We start from the raw sequence: 17,630 nt of genomic DNA, 5'->3' as shown, positions 1-17,630 counted from the left end.
CCCAGAGGAGTGACATATTGACTCTAACACTATGCACACACATAGTGCGTTAGAGTGTGCACTATGTGTGCACATACATAACGCAGGCTAGACACTCAAACTGCCTCCTATCTGTGTCATAGCTGACATCCCTGTCGCATTAGTTGGCCCTAGATTGAGCTCAGCTTATCTGGTCCTGCCAGGCATGTGTGTGAGCTGGGTTCCAAGCCAGCGTTCAGCAGGCGCAGTGCAAGGACAAGGTTTGGTGCCCACGGCCTGCTGAAAATAATAATAGCTTGTCCCTTTTGTTGACTTAGATTTTTCAAAATCTACTTTAATACAGGTTCTTAAACACTTAAACCTCCCTCTACCCACCACCTATCAGAGGTTATGGAAGAGAAAAGTTAACAGGGAAGGGGGTTGTGGGCCTGTTTAGAAATAGTTTTCAGTTGTTCATTCCAGCGGTCACCACTCACGGGTGTCCGCACCATTGAGAAGAAACTGAGGCTCTGCCAATCAGCCCAAAGTCCACGGAAGCCACCAGAATGTTATGAGAAGTTCTTTGGCGAGTTACTCTCTCTGGAGTTACGACATGCAAAGATCAGCAAACCAGTACAAGAGCATTGACAGTGAAAGCTAGCAGGCAGAGCAAGGCGGACCAACGCCAGAGCCTCGCCCGCTATCCCTGTGGTCCTATTTATATTCTTTGTAAACATGAGTCTTCCCATGTGCCTGCTTCAGTGAAGCATCCTCTACCCTGTGTCTGCTTCAGCAAAACATCCTATCACTTGCCTGCCCCAGCCAAACGTCATTTAATGTAACTGAGTTTCCAGAGAAACCAGAAACTTCTACTTCAGCCTTTGAGCAGAGAGATTTTTTTTCAACATAATAGGAGAGTGTTAACGAAGATATCTAAGATAAAAAGGGCATTAAGGAGCAGATCATGAGACCTGTTTAGTAGGCTGTTCCCAGTACTGGGAAGTTAGGACAGGAACATAGGAGACTTGTGTGAGTTCTATATGGGTTTGGAAGAAGCTTTTTAATTCTTTTTTTTTCTTTTTTTTTTTTGATTTGGTTTTTCTGAGACAGGGTTTCTCTGTGTAGCCCTGGCTGTCCTGGAACTCACTCTGTAGACCAGGCTGGCCTCGAACTCAGAAATCTGCCTGCCTCTGCCTCCCAGAGTGCTGGGATTACAGGCGTGCGCCACCATCGCCCGGCTTTAAATTTATTTTTATGTGTTTGTTTTCCCTGCATGAGTGACTATGCCACATTCATGCCTGTTGCTCATAGAAGTCAGGAGACATTTTGGGGTCCTTAGAGCCAGAGTAACAAGTGAGCCGCCATGTAAGGCCCACCAAATCACAGACTTAAGATAGCCTCCCCGACATCAGGCTTACAGTGTTTTATCGCCTAGTCATCCTGAACAGGCCGCTGCTTGTCATTGTCCCCCTGGTGAGTTGCTGCTGGCCGCCTGGAGCCTCCTGGCCTGCCAAGCTGTGTGCCAGTGTGTTGGCACACCCTTCTGCACCTGGCCGGCGCTGCGCGGCGAGACAGCTTCTGGGGCTTTGTTTTGCTGAGACAGGGTCTCATGTAGCCCCAGCTACCCCGTGCTTGATCTGCAGAGCGCTCAGCCCACCTCTGCCTCCCACGTGCTGACATTAAAAGTGAAGGCTCTCATACCCAAGGTTTTAGTTTATACAAGTTATAGCCTAGGGCAGAACATCTGTCATTTTTGAGGTTGGGTAATATTCCAGTGTGTGGTTTCATGTTTTGCGTGTCCTTCCCCAGGGTTCTTGGGCTTACAGCTCAAGTCCAGTGTGGTAATATTGAGGTAGTAGGACTTTGCTATTTTTTTAACTTAAAAAATGTTCTCTCTCTCTCTCTCTTTCTCACTCTCTCTCAATCTCTCAATCTGTGTGTGTCTGTCTATCTATCTTGTCTGTCTGTCTATCTTGTCTATCTTCAGTGGTCAGAGGACAGCTTGTCAGGAGTCATTCTGATTCCTGGGGATCAAACGCAATTCTGTCATCATGCTTGACAGTAAGTGCCTTTACCCCTTGAGCCGTGCTGGTGCTCACACACACACACACACACACACACACACGCCTTTTGAGATAGGGGCCAGTCCAGACTGGCCCAGGTGTAGCCTCCGTCCTGCATCAGCCTCGAAGCTCACAGATGAGAAGTACCCCATCATTCCACTTTAGCCTTGGCATCTAGTGTTGTACGTGTACAGAACTGGTGCCAGTCAGCGTTTGAGAAGCGGATAAACAAATGAACAAAGGAAGGAGGAGAAACGGGTGTCCTGTGCACAAAGAATAAAACGGGGCCCACCCCTGGAGTCTGGACCCTAAAGGCTGTCCACTGAAGCTCACCCTAGGATGTCAACACAAGAAACTGACGCGGAGGGAGAGGAACCTAAGAGTGTCCCCTGCCCCCGTTATCCTTCAGGTCTCCCTGTCTCCCCTGCCTTGGTGGGACCACTGTTCCTTCCTGAAGGGGCTCTAACCAGCTCCCACGTGGGGAGCATGGCTCTGGCAGGCCTTGCCCTTCTCCCAGAAACCTTTGTCTTGCTAAAATTCCCACTAGATTACACTCCTAAAGCTAGCCCCCAAGGTCTATTTCCTTATTTGGCCGCTTCCTCCTCCTGAGGCTGAGTACTAAGTCCAAAGTTTGAAGTCCAGCAAGCAAAGCCCCCTTGGCTCAGCTAACTAACACGCCCTGTCAACCGCCTCATCCTAAGACAGGAGGTTCCCCTTCACGGACCAGCATTTGCCTGTGGGCTGCATCCGGCTCCTCTCTCCAGAGGCACTGCCTTGTCCTCTCTCCCTCCCTGCCTCCTCTTCGCTTCTCTTCCCCTTTTCTTCTCCTTCCTGTCTTTGTACCTTAGCCCTGTCCTCTGTCCCGTTGGAGTAAATAAACCTCCTGTGTGCTGAGAACTTGGTCTTGAGGGTCCTGAGTGGATAGTTTTCTTTTCACTTCCTCTGGGGGCTGTGTCTGTGTCCATTGTAAACCACAGACATGAGAGTGGGGGAATTCTACTTTGACAGACTGACAGGAAAATGTTAGTCTAGAGGACCGCAGCCCTCCAAGCAGCTCAAAAGAAGAGGGGTGGACAAAGAGCCAAGCTAAAACACGTTCTCCAAGACTGAGCCTCATGCACAGGAGAAACACACAGGGCCAGCTCTGTACGTCAGGTGTGAGGAGGCTTGGAGAGGTCAAGGGAGTTCTCTGAAGCTGGCCCAGCCAGTGGAAGCACATCTCACCCTGAGCTTAGGCAGAAGCCACAATAACTTGCCCAGAAGTGCTGACTTAGCTGCACCCTTGGGCCCTTGAATGTGTCTCTCATCAGGGCCTACGCCGGTTTCCTCCTCTTTTGGACCTTTGTCAGCCCAAAGACTCCCAAGCCCACACTACCCTGGAGAGAAGAAGGGGGTCAGCGAGGCACCAGCTCTATCCTAGAAAGTTCATTTTAAAGACCCAGGAGAGGCAGAAGTGGCTTTGGGTGGATGCAGGGGCAAGAAGGGGCAGGGCAGGGAACTTACAGCCAAGTCAGCTGTGCCTGTTAGGTACACGGACACATCACCCAGGACCCAGGTTGTGCACAGGAGCCCCCACACATTGTAGTCCATTTTAAAGATTTATTTATGTATGAGAGTGCATTAGCGAGCTGGACAGATAGATGGTTGTGAGCCTCCACATGGTTGCCGGCTCTCTGCTCACTCCAGTCAGCCCCACTCCGGTTCAGCCCACTCGCTCTGGTTAACCTTGTTTGCTCTGGCCCAAAACTTTGTTTTGTTTTTTGGATTTGTTTTTTTCGAGACGGGGTTTCTCTGTATAGCCCCGGCTGTCCTGGAACTCACTGTGTAGACCAGGCTGGCCTCAAACTCAGAAATCCACCTGCCTCTGCTTCCCAAGTACTGGGATTACAGGCGTGCGCCACCACCGCCCAGTTCAAAGATTTATTTATTACTATATGTAAGTACACCGTAGCTGTCTTTCAACACACCAGAGAGGGTGTCAAATCTCATTACAGATGTTTGTGAACCACCATGTGGTTGCTGGGATTTAAACTCAGGACCTTTGGGGAAGTAGTCAGTGCTCTTACCTGCTGAACCATCTCACCAGCCCTTTTTTTTTATTTATTTATTTATTTTTTTAAGATTTATTTATTTGGTGGCTGGAGAGATGGCTCAGAGGTTAAGAGCACTGACTGCTCTTCCAGAGGTCCTGAGTTTAATTCCCAGCAACCACATGGTAGCTCACAACCATCTATAATGGGAGTCGATGCCCTCTCCTGGTGTGTCTGAAGACAGCAACAGTGTACTCATGAATAAAATAAATCTTAAAAAAAAAAAAAAGATTTATTTATTTATTAAGTACACTGTAGCTGTCTTCAGACACTCCAGAAGAGGGCATCAGATCTCATTATGGATGGTTGTGAGCCACCATGTGGTTGCTGGGTGTTAGAACTCAGGACCTTCAGGAGAGCAGTCAGTGATCTTAACAGCTGAGCCATCTCTCCAGCCCTGTAGTTCATTTTAAAATCAGAAGAAAAGTCAGTCACGGGCTGGGTCTGCCGCTCAGTTGGCAGGGTACTCACCTATCACCAAAGAAGCCCTGGGTCCCATCCTAGTGCCACAGAAAACACGGTCACATCTATGATCCTAGCACCCAGATGATCCTCAGCAGCACAGGGGATTCCAGGCCAGCCAGGATGCTATGAGCTCCTGTTTTAGAAAAATAAACAAAACCAGAAGGGGAAAAAACAGAATAAAATAGATGAACTCTATGGTTTACTCCAGTTTTGCTTTCTGGCTTTGGTTTTGTTTGGATTTTGAGTTTGAATGTCCCTATGTAGCCCAGGCTAGCCTGGAACCCAAATCCTCCCACCTCAGGCTTCTGAGTGCTGCAACTTCAAACCCAAGCCATCATGCTTGGATGTTGGCCTAGAGGGCAACATGACTGTAGAATGTCATTTCAAATGTGTTTGTGCAAAGGAAGGCATGATAGGTGCTGTGAGTGCAGCAAGTCTGTCCTTTCATGTCTCTTTCCAACCTCAGGGCCTTTGTACATGCTGTTCCCTGTCTGTACGCTGTTCCTGTATCCTGTCCTCTCAGGCAGCCTCTCCTGCTTGTTGCCTTCTGCTCCCTGCTTGCTATATGCCCATTTCCTGACCCATGACTACTTCAAAGCTGCTGTAAGAGGCTGGGGATGTAGCTAGTAAGTAGAGTGCTTATAGCTCAGTAGATAGAGTGCCTATAGCTCAGTAGGTAGAGTGCCTATAGCTCAGTAGGTAGAGTGCCTATAGCTCAGTAGGTAGAGTGCCTATAGCTCAGTAGGTAGAGTGCCTATAGCTCAGTAGGTAGAGTGCCTATAGCTCAGTAGGTAGAGTGCCTATAGCTCAGTAGATAGAGTGCCTATAGCTCAGTGGGTAAAGTGCTTGTAGCTCAGTGGGTAAAGTGATTGTAGCTCAGTAGTCAGAGTGCTTGATTAGCAAGCCCGAAGCCCTGAATTCCACCCCTTGCAGTGCATAATCTCTTCCAGGCCCACCAGCACTCCTGAGGTCGAGGCAAGAGTTCGAGGTCTTCTTCAGCACTCCAGCTTGCGGTGCATAAAACTGTCTCAAGAAAAAAAACCAACAACAACAACAACAGAAGAATATCAATACTGGGAAGAAGGGCGGCAGCTGTCTCAGCGGTTCCATAGAGCTGGTAGATAGTAAGGACTGGGCAAAGCTTGGCGGGAAGAGATCCAGCTAGGACGGAAGCCTTGAGAGTTATTCTGGTCCCGCCCCATTCACCTGCTGGAGGAAACAGGAACTGCCTGAGGCTGCTGGCCCTGCCCCTCTGACGGGTAGACCCTGAACAGAAACTTAGACTCTAGCGGCACTGAGAGCCTTCGGACACAGCCCAGCCTATCCAAGGTATGCTTCCTACATCCTGCACCCTGCATACAGAATCTGGCATCCTGCATCCCGACTTGCCCCAGCTGCAGAGGCTCTGGGACTCCAGCACCGCGTGTGGGGGTGCTAGGATATGAGAGAAGGGTTTACCAGAAGAGGGGCGCATTGCAAGCTCTAAGCTCTGGCGTCGCTATCCACGCATGCATTCCAGCGCTCTGGAGGCCGAGGCAGGCTGTATTACAAGTTTGAGGCTAGCTTCAGCTGCATAGTGAGACCTCATTCATAGAAACCAAGTGTCCCGAGAAAACCCACGATGGGAAGGCAGAGAGAGATAAAGCCCTCCGGCCCCATTGGGTCCTACTGGAGCTGTCAAAGGAAGGAATTTAACTGGGAAGCTCTGGGAGGGGGACAAGGATATGGCCAGGGTTTTGTTTGAGCAGGAGAGGCAGAGGCTGGCCGCAGGAAGGGACATTTGTATTGAGTCTTGAAAGACTTGTAGGAGTGTTCTGAGGGAGAGAGAATGAACTTTGAGACTTTTCTGTGCTAGCATGTGGCTGTTCAGCTGTCTTTACAGAGACGGATGTGTCTGATTCATAATGGTGATACCCTCTGGGAGATGTGTCAGTAGGCGACAGCCCAGACTGGACTGCCTGTTGCACTCCTGGAGACTCCAGGCTGCTTCAGCACTGTCAGAATGGGAGCACTGTGGCAAGTGTCTGTCTGCCTGTCTGCCTGTAAAGCACAGTGACTAATGAAATAAAAAAAAAGGAAGTGGGGGGTGGGGTGGGGGATGGTGCACTCCAGAGGCAGAGGTGGGGGGGGAGGGCTCTGAGTTCAAGGCCAGCCAGCCTGCCTGGTCTATAGAGCAAGTTCCAGGACAGCCAGAGCTCTTCAAAGAAAACCTATCTAAGAAAAACCAAAGCCAAAAAAAAAAAAAAAAAAAAAAAGAAGAAGAAGAAGAAGAAAGGAAGGAAGGAAGGAGGGAAGGAGGGAAGAAAAGAAAGAGTAAAAGGTTGAGGGCTAGCAGGACAGCTCACAAGATGAAGCACTTGGCAGAGGATCTTAAGAACCTGAGCTCAGATCCCAGAACCCATGCAAAAGCCTGGCACGCAGGATGGGCATGTGCCACTCCAGAGTGTGGGAGGTGGAGGGAGGTGGTGGGGAACCCTCCTAGGGAAGCTGTCCAGTCAGACTCAGCAAGGCAGCCAGCTCTGGTTCTTTCAAAGACTCTGCTTCAGTCCATACGGTGAAGGCTGGGTGAGGAAGACCCTGGTGTCAACTGTAGGCTGACACACACAAATGCACACGCGTGTGAGTGAGGGAGGCACCTATGTCAGCTTCAGGCCTACACGTAACAAATGCACACGCATGTGTCTGTACACATGGACTCCACCCATACACACTCAGAAGTTGTAAATATTAGAATGAGGCTGGAGTGTCAGCAGTTATGAGTGCGCACCGCTCTTCCCAGCGCCTGCATGAGCTTATGGCCCTGTAAATCTGTCTCCGGAGATCCAGGTCCCTCTTCTGGCCTCCGGTGGTACCTGCACACACATGACTGTTACACCCACGTTCTCACACAGAGAGAGGCACACACACATGCATAAAAATTAAAATCTTTTTCAAAGCAATAAGCAATTAAATAAAAGCCAGGTAATAGGAGTAATTAAGCCCCTTGTTTTTGTTTTGTTTGGTTTTGAGACTGGCCTAGAAACTTCTGACCCTTCTGTCTCCACCTGTAAGTACTAAGATGGCAGATGTGCACCACCACATCCGGCTTTCCGTTTTTAATTCAGGATCTCCCTGTGTATCCCTGGCCAGCTTTGAACTCCTGGTAGTCCCGCCTCTACCTCCCAAGCACCAGATCACAGGTATGTAGCAATAGCCTAGGGCTACACTACCCCAGCATAGTGTAAACTAGGCTTGGTAGAATAGGCCTTCTTCCCAGAACTTGGCAGAGGGAGGTGGGAGGGTCAGGAGGGGGGGGGGAGATCAGAGGGTGCCTCCCACCTCTTTCAAAATTCATAGCTGTATAAACAATTTGCAAGATGTGTATATTGACTATATATCTAGCAGTCTATCCCAGCCGTCTCCTTAATGACTCTTAATGACAGAAGTTAAGGCTTCTGTCAGAGAGGTTATGTTTGTGACTTCATCACACAGCAACTGTGTAGGGTAGAATTTGAACCCAGACTATATACGCCTCTAAGTCCAGACTCTTTGATACTTGCCACCCCAGGCCTTATGCTGCAGAGTGTGGCCTGGAAAAGACAGAGCTAGACAAAGATTGTTCACCTCTGGGGAACCCCTGCTGAGGGAGACCGGAAGGCTAGGGGTCAGAGACAGCACGAGGTTGGTCATCTAGTGTTCGTTAATGGATTCAATACACGTCTCCCCTGAGGGCCACACCCCTGAGGGTGTTTGTTCTCCGTGAAGTCAGCCTCAGTCACCCTCTGTCAACAGACCTCTCCCTGTTAGATCACTGATGTGCCAAAGGGCTTCTCCCAAGTCCAGGGACTGCAAAGCTTAGGTGTAGGGACTGAATGAGGAGTGGCTGGGGCGCCACAGAGAGGGTCTTTTAGCAGGTTTTCCATCACTTTAACACACACACACACACACACACACACACGACAAATAGACACATACGTACATGCATAGATGGATACATCCAAGGATGGATGGATAGATAGATGTAAAACCAGACAAAACCCATGTTACAGAGCCATAGAGGAAGACACCTGACCCCTCTTCACACCTACTCTCGCCCCAGCGGCAGTGCCTGCTGCACAGGCGTCACCAGGAAGCAAGTGTGCATCCACAGGAGTTGCCCTTGCTCTGACCGCCTGAAGACTCCCAGCAGGAGGCCCCACAGTCTGTGATATTAGAGAGGAGATACTCACCCCTCTCTCCTCCCCCAGGTGACCACCTTCTCTGGACGCCATGGCCGAAGCCAGGAGGCTGCCCCCACCACTCCCCCCTCGGCTGGACTGGTTTGTGCACACCCAGGCAGACCTGCTAGCTCAGTCCAGGATCCCCGACTGGTTCCACGGCGCCATCTCCCGAGAGTAAGACATAGAACAGCCCCCATCCTACCCCGAAGATCCTGCTTCCTGGTCCTTCGCTCCTAACCTGGTGACATTTGTGTGAACAATCAGGCAGCAGACCCCCTATTCACACCAGTCTCAGATTAGCTCTAGGCCATGAGAAGCTGAGATCAGAAAGGGATAGACACTGAGTGAGGTCACACAGCAGTTGCATAGCACAGCTGGGCTCTGGACTCAGTGCCTCAGACCACAGCCCCTGCTTTTTCATTTGGGATACTGTGTTGCAACCATGAGAGTCTCAGACCTGGGACAGGCAGGCAGGGGCTGTGGGAGATCTACTGCAGGAAGCCTCCAGTGACACCTTCCCTGAACAGGGTTCAAACCACCACGATGTTATTTGTTAATTCAGAGGCTGTGGCTACGGCTCAATTGGTAAAGTGCGTGTAGCTTGTTAATGCCATGCTTCTAACTCAAGAGTGCTTGCCTGGCATGCACAAAGCCCCAAGCTCTTTTTCCACTCTGCATAAACCAGCCATACTGTCATCCCAGCACTCAGAAGGTGGAGGCAGCAGATCCAGAGTTCAAGGTCATCATCCCCAGCCACACAGTGAGTGTGAGGCCGACCTGAGAAGGGAAAGAAAGGCAGTACACCAGGGCCTGTGTTCCCAAGGGCTTATGTGGATTTGCAAAAGCTGCAAAGTGATCTAGTTATGAGCAAAGAAACAGTGGCGTCAGAGAGAGCCAAGACTGACGGGGGGGGGGGGGGGGGCAGCAAGATGGCTCAGGGGGGTAAAGGTGTCCACGATTCACTGAAGAATGACACCTGGACTCCAACAGTAAGTACACACTGAGTGTCTTATTCTATAGAAGTCCGGCATGCTGGGGTCTCCCATTACCAAGATAGACTACCAAAGTGAGCTTCAGGTCCAATTTAGAGCACGCCGGAATCCAAGTAGATGAACTTTATCTTACTTATCTCTAGGCAAGCTGAAGCCATTATCATTATCGAGGTGTGAGGGCTGGAGCCTGGGTTGTGTTTTTTAATTAGTAACTGACTTGCCTGGCCTTGTCCAGGTCTTAGGCCTAGTCTCCTTAACTGCCAATTTGAAGCTTGTCATGGAGTCAACCTCTCTCACCCCTCACCTGTAGCTGAACTTGACAACCCACGTGGCAGGAGGAGAAAACCATCTCTGTAGGCTGTCTCTGACTTCTGAATGTGTCAGCACACAGAATAAATAAATTAAATGTAACATGAGTCAGAATGTTTAAGAATTCTTTTCATTTCCTTTTTTGTTTTGCTTTTGTTTTGTGTGGTGATTTGAATATGCTTGGCCCAGGGAGAGTGACTATTAGGAGGCGTGGCCCTGTTGAAGGAAGTATGTCTTTGTGGGGGTGGTCTTTAGATCTTCCTCCTAGCTTCCTGGAAGACAGTCTTCCCTTGTTTGCCTGCGAAACAATATATAGAACTCTCAGCTCCTCCAGCACCATGCCTGCCTGGAAGCTGCCATGCTCCCACCATGATGACAATGGACTGAACCTCTGAACCTGTAAGCCAGCTCCAATTAAATGTTGTCCTTAAAAGAGTTGCCTTGGTCATGGTGTCTCTTCACAGCAATGGAAACCCTAACTAGGACAGAAGCTGGTACTAGGTAGGTACTGGGATATTGCCCTGTTAGACCTGACTATGTTTTTGTTTGGAGGAATGTAGATTTGGGGAGTTTGTATTTAGAAAGCAGTGGAATGTTTTAAGTGGGACATAATGGGTCATCCTAGAAGAAATATAGAAGATATTGGTGCCTGACTGGAGAAATTTCAGAGGAGAGGAATTTTAGTATGTTTCCTAGAGATCATTCTTACAATGTTTTGGTGAAGAATGTGACTGCTTTCTTTTCCCTTTCCTGGGGAGTCTGCCTGAGACTAAGGTGAAGAGATTTATATGTGTTGCATTAAAAAAGGAAGTCTTGAAAAGCCTAGTTTAAAGTCTGGCAGTGGTGGCGCACGCCATTGATCCCAGCACTTGGGAGGCAGAGGCCAGTGGATTTCTAAGTTCGAGGCCAGCCTGGTCTCAGGGTGAATTCCAGGACAGCCAGAGCTACACAGAGAAACCATGTCTTGAAAAAAATCAAAACAACAACAACAAAAACCAAGCCTAGTTTAGACTTTGTCCCATGGTCTAGACTCAGGAAGAGCCTTTGGATCCAGCACAGCAAGCTTAGAACGGAAAAGTAGAAAGGTTCACCGAGCACAGGGCACAGGAAGTGCAGTGGAGCCCCAAGTTCAAGGAGATAAACAGGTTAAGGAAGTGGTGACCTCAGGACAGGATCCCACCCAGCTTAGCTTACTGTTTATGTGTTTGCAGTTGAACAAAGAGTAGTGATACCTTGTTAGGCTTTATTACCTGGTTATTGTTTTCAGTTGGACTTTGAATTTATCCAAACATGGAGGGCACACTTGTGGACCCGGTCTTGAGGATAGAAGATACAGCTTTCAACCCCGACTTTGAGGAGCAGTAGTCATGACATGCTTTGGTCCAGGTGTGCCAGTGCACAGGTGCACACCTTTAATCCCAAGAGACAAAGGCAGCAGATCTCTGCGTTCAAGGCCAGCCTGGGATAGAGCCCGTTCTAGCCTGGGACAGAGCCCATTTTAGGTGAAGAACAGCTGTAGACCAGGCATGGTGGTGGACAGGCGTGGTGGTGGACAGGCATGGTGGTGGACATTTTGTTTTGGGAAATTGTTTGTGTGGGTTTTTGTTTGTTTTGTTTTGTTTTAGACACGGGGTTTCTCTGTGTAACCTTGGCTGTTTTTGAATTTACTCTGTAGATCAGGCTAGCCTTGAACTCTCAGACCCATCTGCCTCTGAAGTGCTAGAACCAAAGGTGTGTACTCCAAGAGGAAGAATTTAGTTGTTATGGGGTTACTGTGCGTGATTCTGTTTTGGTTCACATGTTTGGATTATGTAGGTCTGATTCTGGTCATATGCATGCCTAGTTATGCACATGTATAAGATGGGAAATAAAGGATTTGCCCAAAAGCACTCTTCAAGGACACCCACCATTCGCCTGACAATCTACCCAAGACCAGTTGAGGCTAGGTCAGACTTTTTTTGTTTGTTTGTAACAAGATATTAATTTTTTTATTTTATTTTATTTCTTTAGTATGTGTATGAAGGTTAGAAGATAACTTGTGAAAATTCTCTCTTTCTACCATGTGAGTGCCAGGGACTGAATTCAGGCAGACAAGTTGGTATCAAGTCCCTTTACCCTCTGAGTCATCTGGCCAGCCTTGGTCAGCCTTTAGTTCTTCATCTTAGATACACTGGGAATACATGCAAATAGAAGCTAAATTTAGCCGGGTGGTGGTGGCCACGCCTGTAATCCCAGCACTTGGGAGGCAGAGACAGGCAGATTTCTGAGTTGGAGGCCAGCATGGTCTACAGAGTGAGTTCCAGGACAGCCAGGGCTATACAGAGAAACCTGTGTCCAAAAACAAAAACAAACAAACAAAAAAAAAAAAGAAACTAAATTTGACTGTTTTTAGGGGTGAGAAGACTTACCCCATTCTTAAATGAGAGATGTATACCTGGGGTCCAGGGCTGCTGTGTGTAGCTGAGAGGGAAGGAAGGGTGCGCAGGGACACAGAGCACGCAGGCGAGAGCCAGGCGCCAGCCACACTCTCATCAGAGGGTCGTGTGCACACTCAGAGCCGGGCAGAGCCCGGGGTCCCCATGCTTGCCTGCCTCCATCCATACCCAGCCTCTTCTTCCTTTGTGCCTTCCAGGACTGCTGAGAACCTGTTGGAGTCACAGCCCCTGGGGACCTTTCTTATCCGAGTCAGCCACAGTCATGTGGGCTACACCCTTTCCTACAAGTAAGGCCATGGGGCGGGGGTGGGGGGGTGGGGGGGGCTAGCTGAGGATTCTGGGAGAGGGCCAGAGGTGCCCCCCATGCCTGAGAGGTCTGCCCACGTCTGAAGGCCCGGCTGGAATATGGGGTGTGTGTGGGGGGAACCTGAGCCGTGTGTCTGAGGAAGGAGGCAGGCAGAACCCTCAGGGTAGCCCCTGCCTCCCTCACCCTTCACCTTCGAATTAGTGGCAGGAGCCTGGATCCGGAGAGCCAGGCCTGCAAGCTCCTCGGCCCAAAGTTTGATTTTGACTTCTTAGAGCACTCAAAGTAAAGCCCTCCTCCCTCCTTTCTTTTGTTTCCTCCCTCCCTCCCTCTCTCCCTCCTTCCTTCCCCCTTTCTCTCTCCCTTCCTCCTCTCTTTCTATCTGCTAATTTGGGAGACTCTCAAACCCGGCTGATCTTGAACTTGTAGTGTAGGATGTACATCTGTCAACCCAGCACAGTGAAAGCTGGCCAGCTGGACCTGGAATTCAAGGTTAGCCTTGGCTACACTGTAAGTTTAAGTCTAGCCTGGACTACAGGAGATGGTGTCTTCAGAATGAAAGGATTGCTATCATTTTACTACTACTGTTTTAGTTGAGTCAGAGCCTCCCTCTGTAGCTCAGGCTGGCCTCCACCTCCGTCCTGGTCCTCAGCCTCCCCAGCGCTGGGAAGACAGGCAGGCACAGCTACAATTAGCTTCTGTCTGCTTAGTTCGTCCACCCAAGACCTGCGATGGCCCTTAGAAACCCTGTGTGGTGGTGACTGGTGAGACTGAGGCGCAGTCAGTGCACCGAGGGGAGGGGCTGGTGCACAGGGCAGTGTCCCAGCCCAACGGTGTCTCCACAGAGCCCAGACCTGCTGCCGTCACTTCATGGTGAAGCTTTTAGAGGATGGGACTTTCGCATTCTCTGGGGACCACGTGACCCACACCTCCCTGGACGCTCTGGTCGCCTTCCACCAACAAAAGCCTATTAGGCCATTCGGGGAGCTGCTGACCCGGGCCTGCGGGCAGGTAGGGGAAAGGAGACTCCAGCCAGCGGCAGGGGAGTGCCAGAGGTCTAGGCCAGGGCCACTGCCAACTAACTGCCCACCGACCTTCTGGCCCTGCAGGCCCCCTGAGTGGCACTCTCAAGGGCTCGGCTGCAGCTTGTAGCCTACTACTGTGAGCTGGGCTCTTTCAGCTTCTGTCAGATTTGGCCTTACCTGCTGTGGGAGGGGCTCTTTCCGCTGATGGTTAATGGGCGTGGCCTAAAAATCTACGGTTGATGGAGCACTTTCTATGGAGTGAAAATTGTAGGCGGGGCATTTCCTCCCGGGCGGGCGTGGTGGGCATGAGTTGAGAGTTCTGTTTAGGAGGCCCCACCCCCACCCCAGGGTGCTCTCCACAGCCTTTCTCCGTGCTGGGTCTGAACTCTAAGACACTTCCACCCTTTGCAGGCGGATCCAGCAAAAGTAGACTACGAAGATCTCTTCCTCTACTCTAACGCCCTGGTTCCGGATGCTGAAAGCCCAGTTCAGAGGGCGTCTTCCTGCCCTCCTGAGGAGGTAGGCCCTGACTGCCTGTAGCCTGGCCTCCTGAGGAGGTAGGCCCTGACCGCCTGCAGCCTGGCCTGGGGCCCGGGCACAACCAGATGCTCTTTCTAGAAAGAGTTGTCTTCTGTAGCTAGGTAATTTTTTAAAATGCCAGCGATTTCTAGACTCTGAGATAAGACGCCATGTTTCAGTCTCAGCGTATAGCTCAGCGGGGGGTCATTGTCAGGCGTCCCCCAAGGCCCTGGGCTCCAGAAGCACACACTACGTCTTCAGCTGGCAGCTGCCCCTTCTGTCAGACTCATCAGCCAACCTGGGAACGTTTTGTGCTGTTCTCTCCTCGGTCTTTCCCCTCAGGGCCCTCCACAGGCCCACTGCACTAGCCTGGCTTCTTCTCGAAGCCCCCTTCAGGTGTCTCCCTCCCTAGTCCCTGGATCTAGAGTCCCCATGGTCCTGTGACCCCCTTCGCCTTCTACCCCACACATCAGCTGTAGCGGAGAAGGGCGGCCATCCTGAGCGGCCCTCGCCGCCCTCACTGGTCTCGTGTGTACGTCTCCTGCCTCCATCCAGCTGTGTAGCCCAGCTGGCTTTTCCGCCCTGCTGTCTTCACCCCTCCAAGAGGACCTGACATATTTTCTGTTTGTTTCTCTTGAGACTAAGTCTCACTCTGTAGCCCTGTCTGGCCTGGACTCCCTGTGTATTCCCGGCTGGCTTCAAACTTAGAGCTACTCCTGCTTCAGCCTCCCAGAGGCTGGGATTAAAGGACCAGCTTCTTGCCGGAGCTGGCCTCCTCAGTCTAGATGGGTGAATCAGTGGAGCGTCTGAGTGGCTCCTGGGGCCAGTGGGGCCTTCGGAGGCCCAAGGTTGAAGTACTTGCTGACTTCTTGTGTGGTACGAAGTTCTGACAGCAGTGAGGATGGAGTGAGCGGGTGTTCTGGATGTGTGTTTGGACACAAGTCCAAGAAGGCATCTGGGAGACATTTTCACAGAGCTAAGATATGAAGATGAGGAGCCACGCCAGAGATGCAGGAAGAGCATTCTGGGAATGAGGGGGCATATGCAAAGGCCCTGGGGTTCTGTGTGTTTGCAGAACAGAGCGACAGAAGCCAGTATATGGACCATGGTAGGTAGGAGCCTCAGGGGGTACTCAGTGACCCTACCGCACCCCCAAATGAGAAGGGTGGGGAGATGCTGATAATAGATACCTTCCCCAAAGCATCTTGGGTAAGTTCACTGAGCCACACCTGCAGCCCAACTGTGTCTCTTGAAAAAACATCCCAAACCTTGGGACAGGTGGGAAAGCCATGCACGGAGATAGGCAGATGGGGCAAGGGTGGTGCTTAGAGGCTCCAGGGCTCTGAGGTGAGGCCCTGAGGTGAGGCTCTGAGGTGAGGCTCTGAGGTGAGGCTCTGAGGTGAGGCCCTGGGGTGAGGCTCTGGGGTGAGGCTCTGAGGTGAGGCTCTGAGGTGAGGCCCTGGGGTGAGGCCCTGAGGTGAGGCTCTGAGGCAGCCTGCAGCTTTGCTGGACAGCTAGGCCTCAGCCCCTGTCTCTGTTCCAGGCTTCTGAAAGGAAGCAATCCACAACTGAAGGAGAATTCACGTCGGCTTCCTACTCCCCAAAAGCCCTTTTCGAGGAGTCTGGACAGAAACTGTGGAAGAACCTGAGATCCCTCCCTCAGACCAGCCGGAAGGTGAAGCAGCGGCTCACCTCACACCTGTCGGCCATGAGCCTTCTGGGGGATGCCGGGCGAGTGCAGCCGCACCACAGCCGTGTGACCCGAGCATCCAGCTGGGACAGTGCTAGACACACCGAGGACCCCTGTGCAGCCACCACTTCTCTCCAAAACCCTGCAGAGCCCGAGGCCCCGAGAGGCAGAGAAACCATGTTCAGGGACTCCAGGCCTGCCAACTGGAAGGAAGCATTGTCAGGGGTCAAAGCCTGGCGTGGAAAGGTCACAAGGGCCCTGTCAGCCCAGGAGCCTGTGGACCGGCCAGAAGCCCCAGGCTGGCTGCCGGAGGAGTACCTCCCCCCACCACCTTTCGCCCCCGGGTACTGATGGGTATTCCTCATCTCCCCTTCCAGTCCCCACCCCGTCCTCACAACCAGAGAACTGTGCTGAAGGGGTTAAGGGGCTGAATCCTGCAGGCGCCAGCTGAGGAGCTGATTGTCTTAATAATAATAGGATTACCTACCGCCACAACTTTAGGGACCCGTGAGATGACCAGCTTCTGGAGGATGTCCTCAGACTTCTACATACGAGTGTTACATGTGTCGTCACACACTCACAAGCAGCCGAGACTTGGTGGGTCCAGCGTGTGCCAGGCCTGTGTCATGTGCTGTCCCTCTGTATTCGCGGGATCCCTATCTCACGTTCAGCCACCGTCAATTAAAACTACTTTTCTGATCTCTGTTCTCTTGTTCTCTTGCTCTTCCTCCTGCCCCTCCCCCACCCCCTTCCTCTCCATGTGGCCAAGTCCGGCCTCTACTTTTCACTCATCACAACTCTCCACCAACAATAAATGCTTTAAAACAAACTCCCCCTGGGGCTGGAGACTGGCTGCTCTTCCAGAGGTCCCAAGTTCAATTCCCAGCAACCACATGGTGGCTCACAACCATCTGTGATGTTATCAAATGTCCTTTTCTGGTGTGTCTGAAGACAGCGACAGTGTACTCACATACATAAAATAAATAAATCTTTTTTGTTGTTTTTTGTCTTTTGAGACACTATATAGAAACTGTCCCAGAACTTACTCTGTAGACCAGGCTGGCCTCAAACTCAGAAATCTGCCTACTGCCCAACCAATGAATCTTTTTTTTTTTTTTTGGATTTGGTTTTTTCAAGACAAGGTTTCTCTGTGTAGCCCTGGCTGTCCTGGAACTCACTCCTCAAACTCAGAAATCTGCCTGCCTCTGCCTTACAAATTCTGGGATTAAAAGCATGCGCCACCACCGCCCAGCTTCCAATGAATTTTTTAAAAAATGTAAGAAAAAAAATTTTTTCCAGGCATTGGGGATAGCTCAGTGATAGAGCCTAGCAAATGTGAGGTCCTGGGTTTTGTCCTCTGCTCCAGGAATAACTTTTTTTTCTGAAGCTTTGCATCATCTGTGGGTTGGGGAAATAACTCAGGGAATAAAAGGTTGGGAGGACCTGAGTTCAATTTCCCAAAGCCCACAAAGAGCTGATGCAATGGTGCGTCCTCAGAGCAGCTGTAAGGAGATGGGCGGGGCTGCCGCCTTACACAGCAGCACCGACACACAGACCTTGCTTCAACAAGGTCTGGACAGA

The 17,630-nt window shown here is 50.8% G+C and overlaps 1 protein-coding gene across 2 annotated transcripts; it reads left to right on the top strand.

The window, feature by feature from the left end:
* Positions 1–5,797: 5,797 nt before the first annotated feature.
* Hsh2d (hematopoietic SH2 domain containing) lies at positions 5,798–16,750 on the top strand. 2 transcript variants are annotated; one of them, XM_052162330.1, is made up of 7 exons: positions 5,800–5,905; positions 7,681–7,755; positions 8,803–8,949; positions 12,709–12,798; positions 13,661–13,826; positions 14,252–14,359; positions 15,903–16,750. In XM_052162330.1, exons 3-7 carry the CDS (start codon positions 8,825–8,827, stop codon positions 16,398–16,400), a joined length of 987 nt encoding a protein of 328 aa, XP_052018290.1. In that variant the 5' UTR covers positions 5,800–5,905; positions 7,681–7,755; positions 8,803–8,824; the 3' UTR covers positions 16,401–16,750. The 2 variants fall into 2 exon arrangements, with proteins under 2 accessions (XP_052018289.1, XP_052018290.1); XM_052162329.1 differs by lacking the exon at positions 7,681–7,755 and having other exon boundaries at positions 5,798–5,905.
* Positions 16,751–17,630: the final 880 nt, after the last annotated feature.

The sequence above is a fragment of the Apodemus sylvaticus genome, chromosome 18, assembly GCF_947179515.1.
Source record: "Apodemus sylvaticus chromosome 18, mApoSyl1.1, whole genome shotgun sequence".
Taxonomy (NCBI): domain Eukaryota; kingdom Metazoa; phylum Chordata; class Mammalia; order Rodentia; family Muridae; genus Apodemus; species Apodemus sylvaticus.
The sequence above is the reverse complement of the archived record's forward strand: the minus strand, read 5'-3'. Positions and strand labels throughout refer to the sequence as shown.

Excerpts from the sequence above, each read along its gene's own strand:
- Hsh2d (XM_052162329.1), top strand. The coding sequence starts at position 8,825 with ATGGCCGAAGCCAGGAGGCTGCCCCCACCACTCCCCCCTCGGCTGGAC. Across the intron at positions 13,827-14,251 it reads TGACCCGGGCCTGCGGGCAG|GCGGATCCAGCAAAAGTAGA; the intron begins GTAGGGGAAAGG and ends CACCCTTTGCAG. Across the intron at positions 14,360-15,902 it reads CTTCCTGCCCTCCTGAGGAG|GCTTCTGAAAGGAAGCAATC; the intron begins GTAGGCCCTGAC and ends TCTCTGTTCCAG.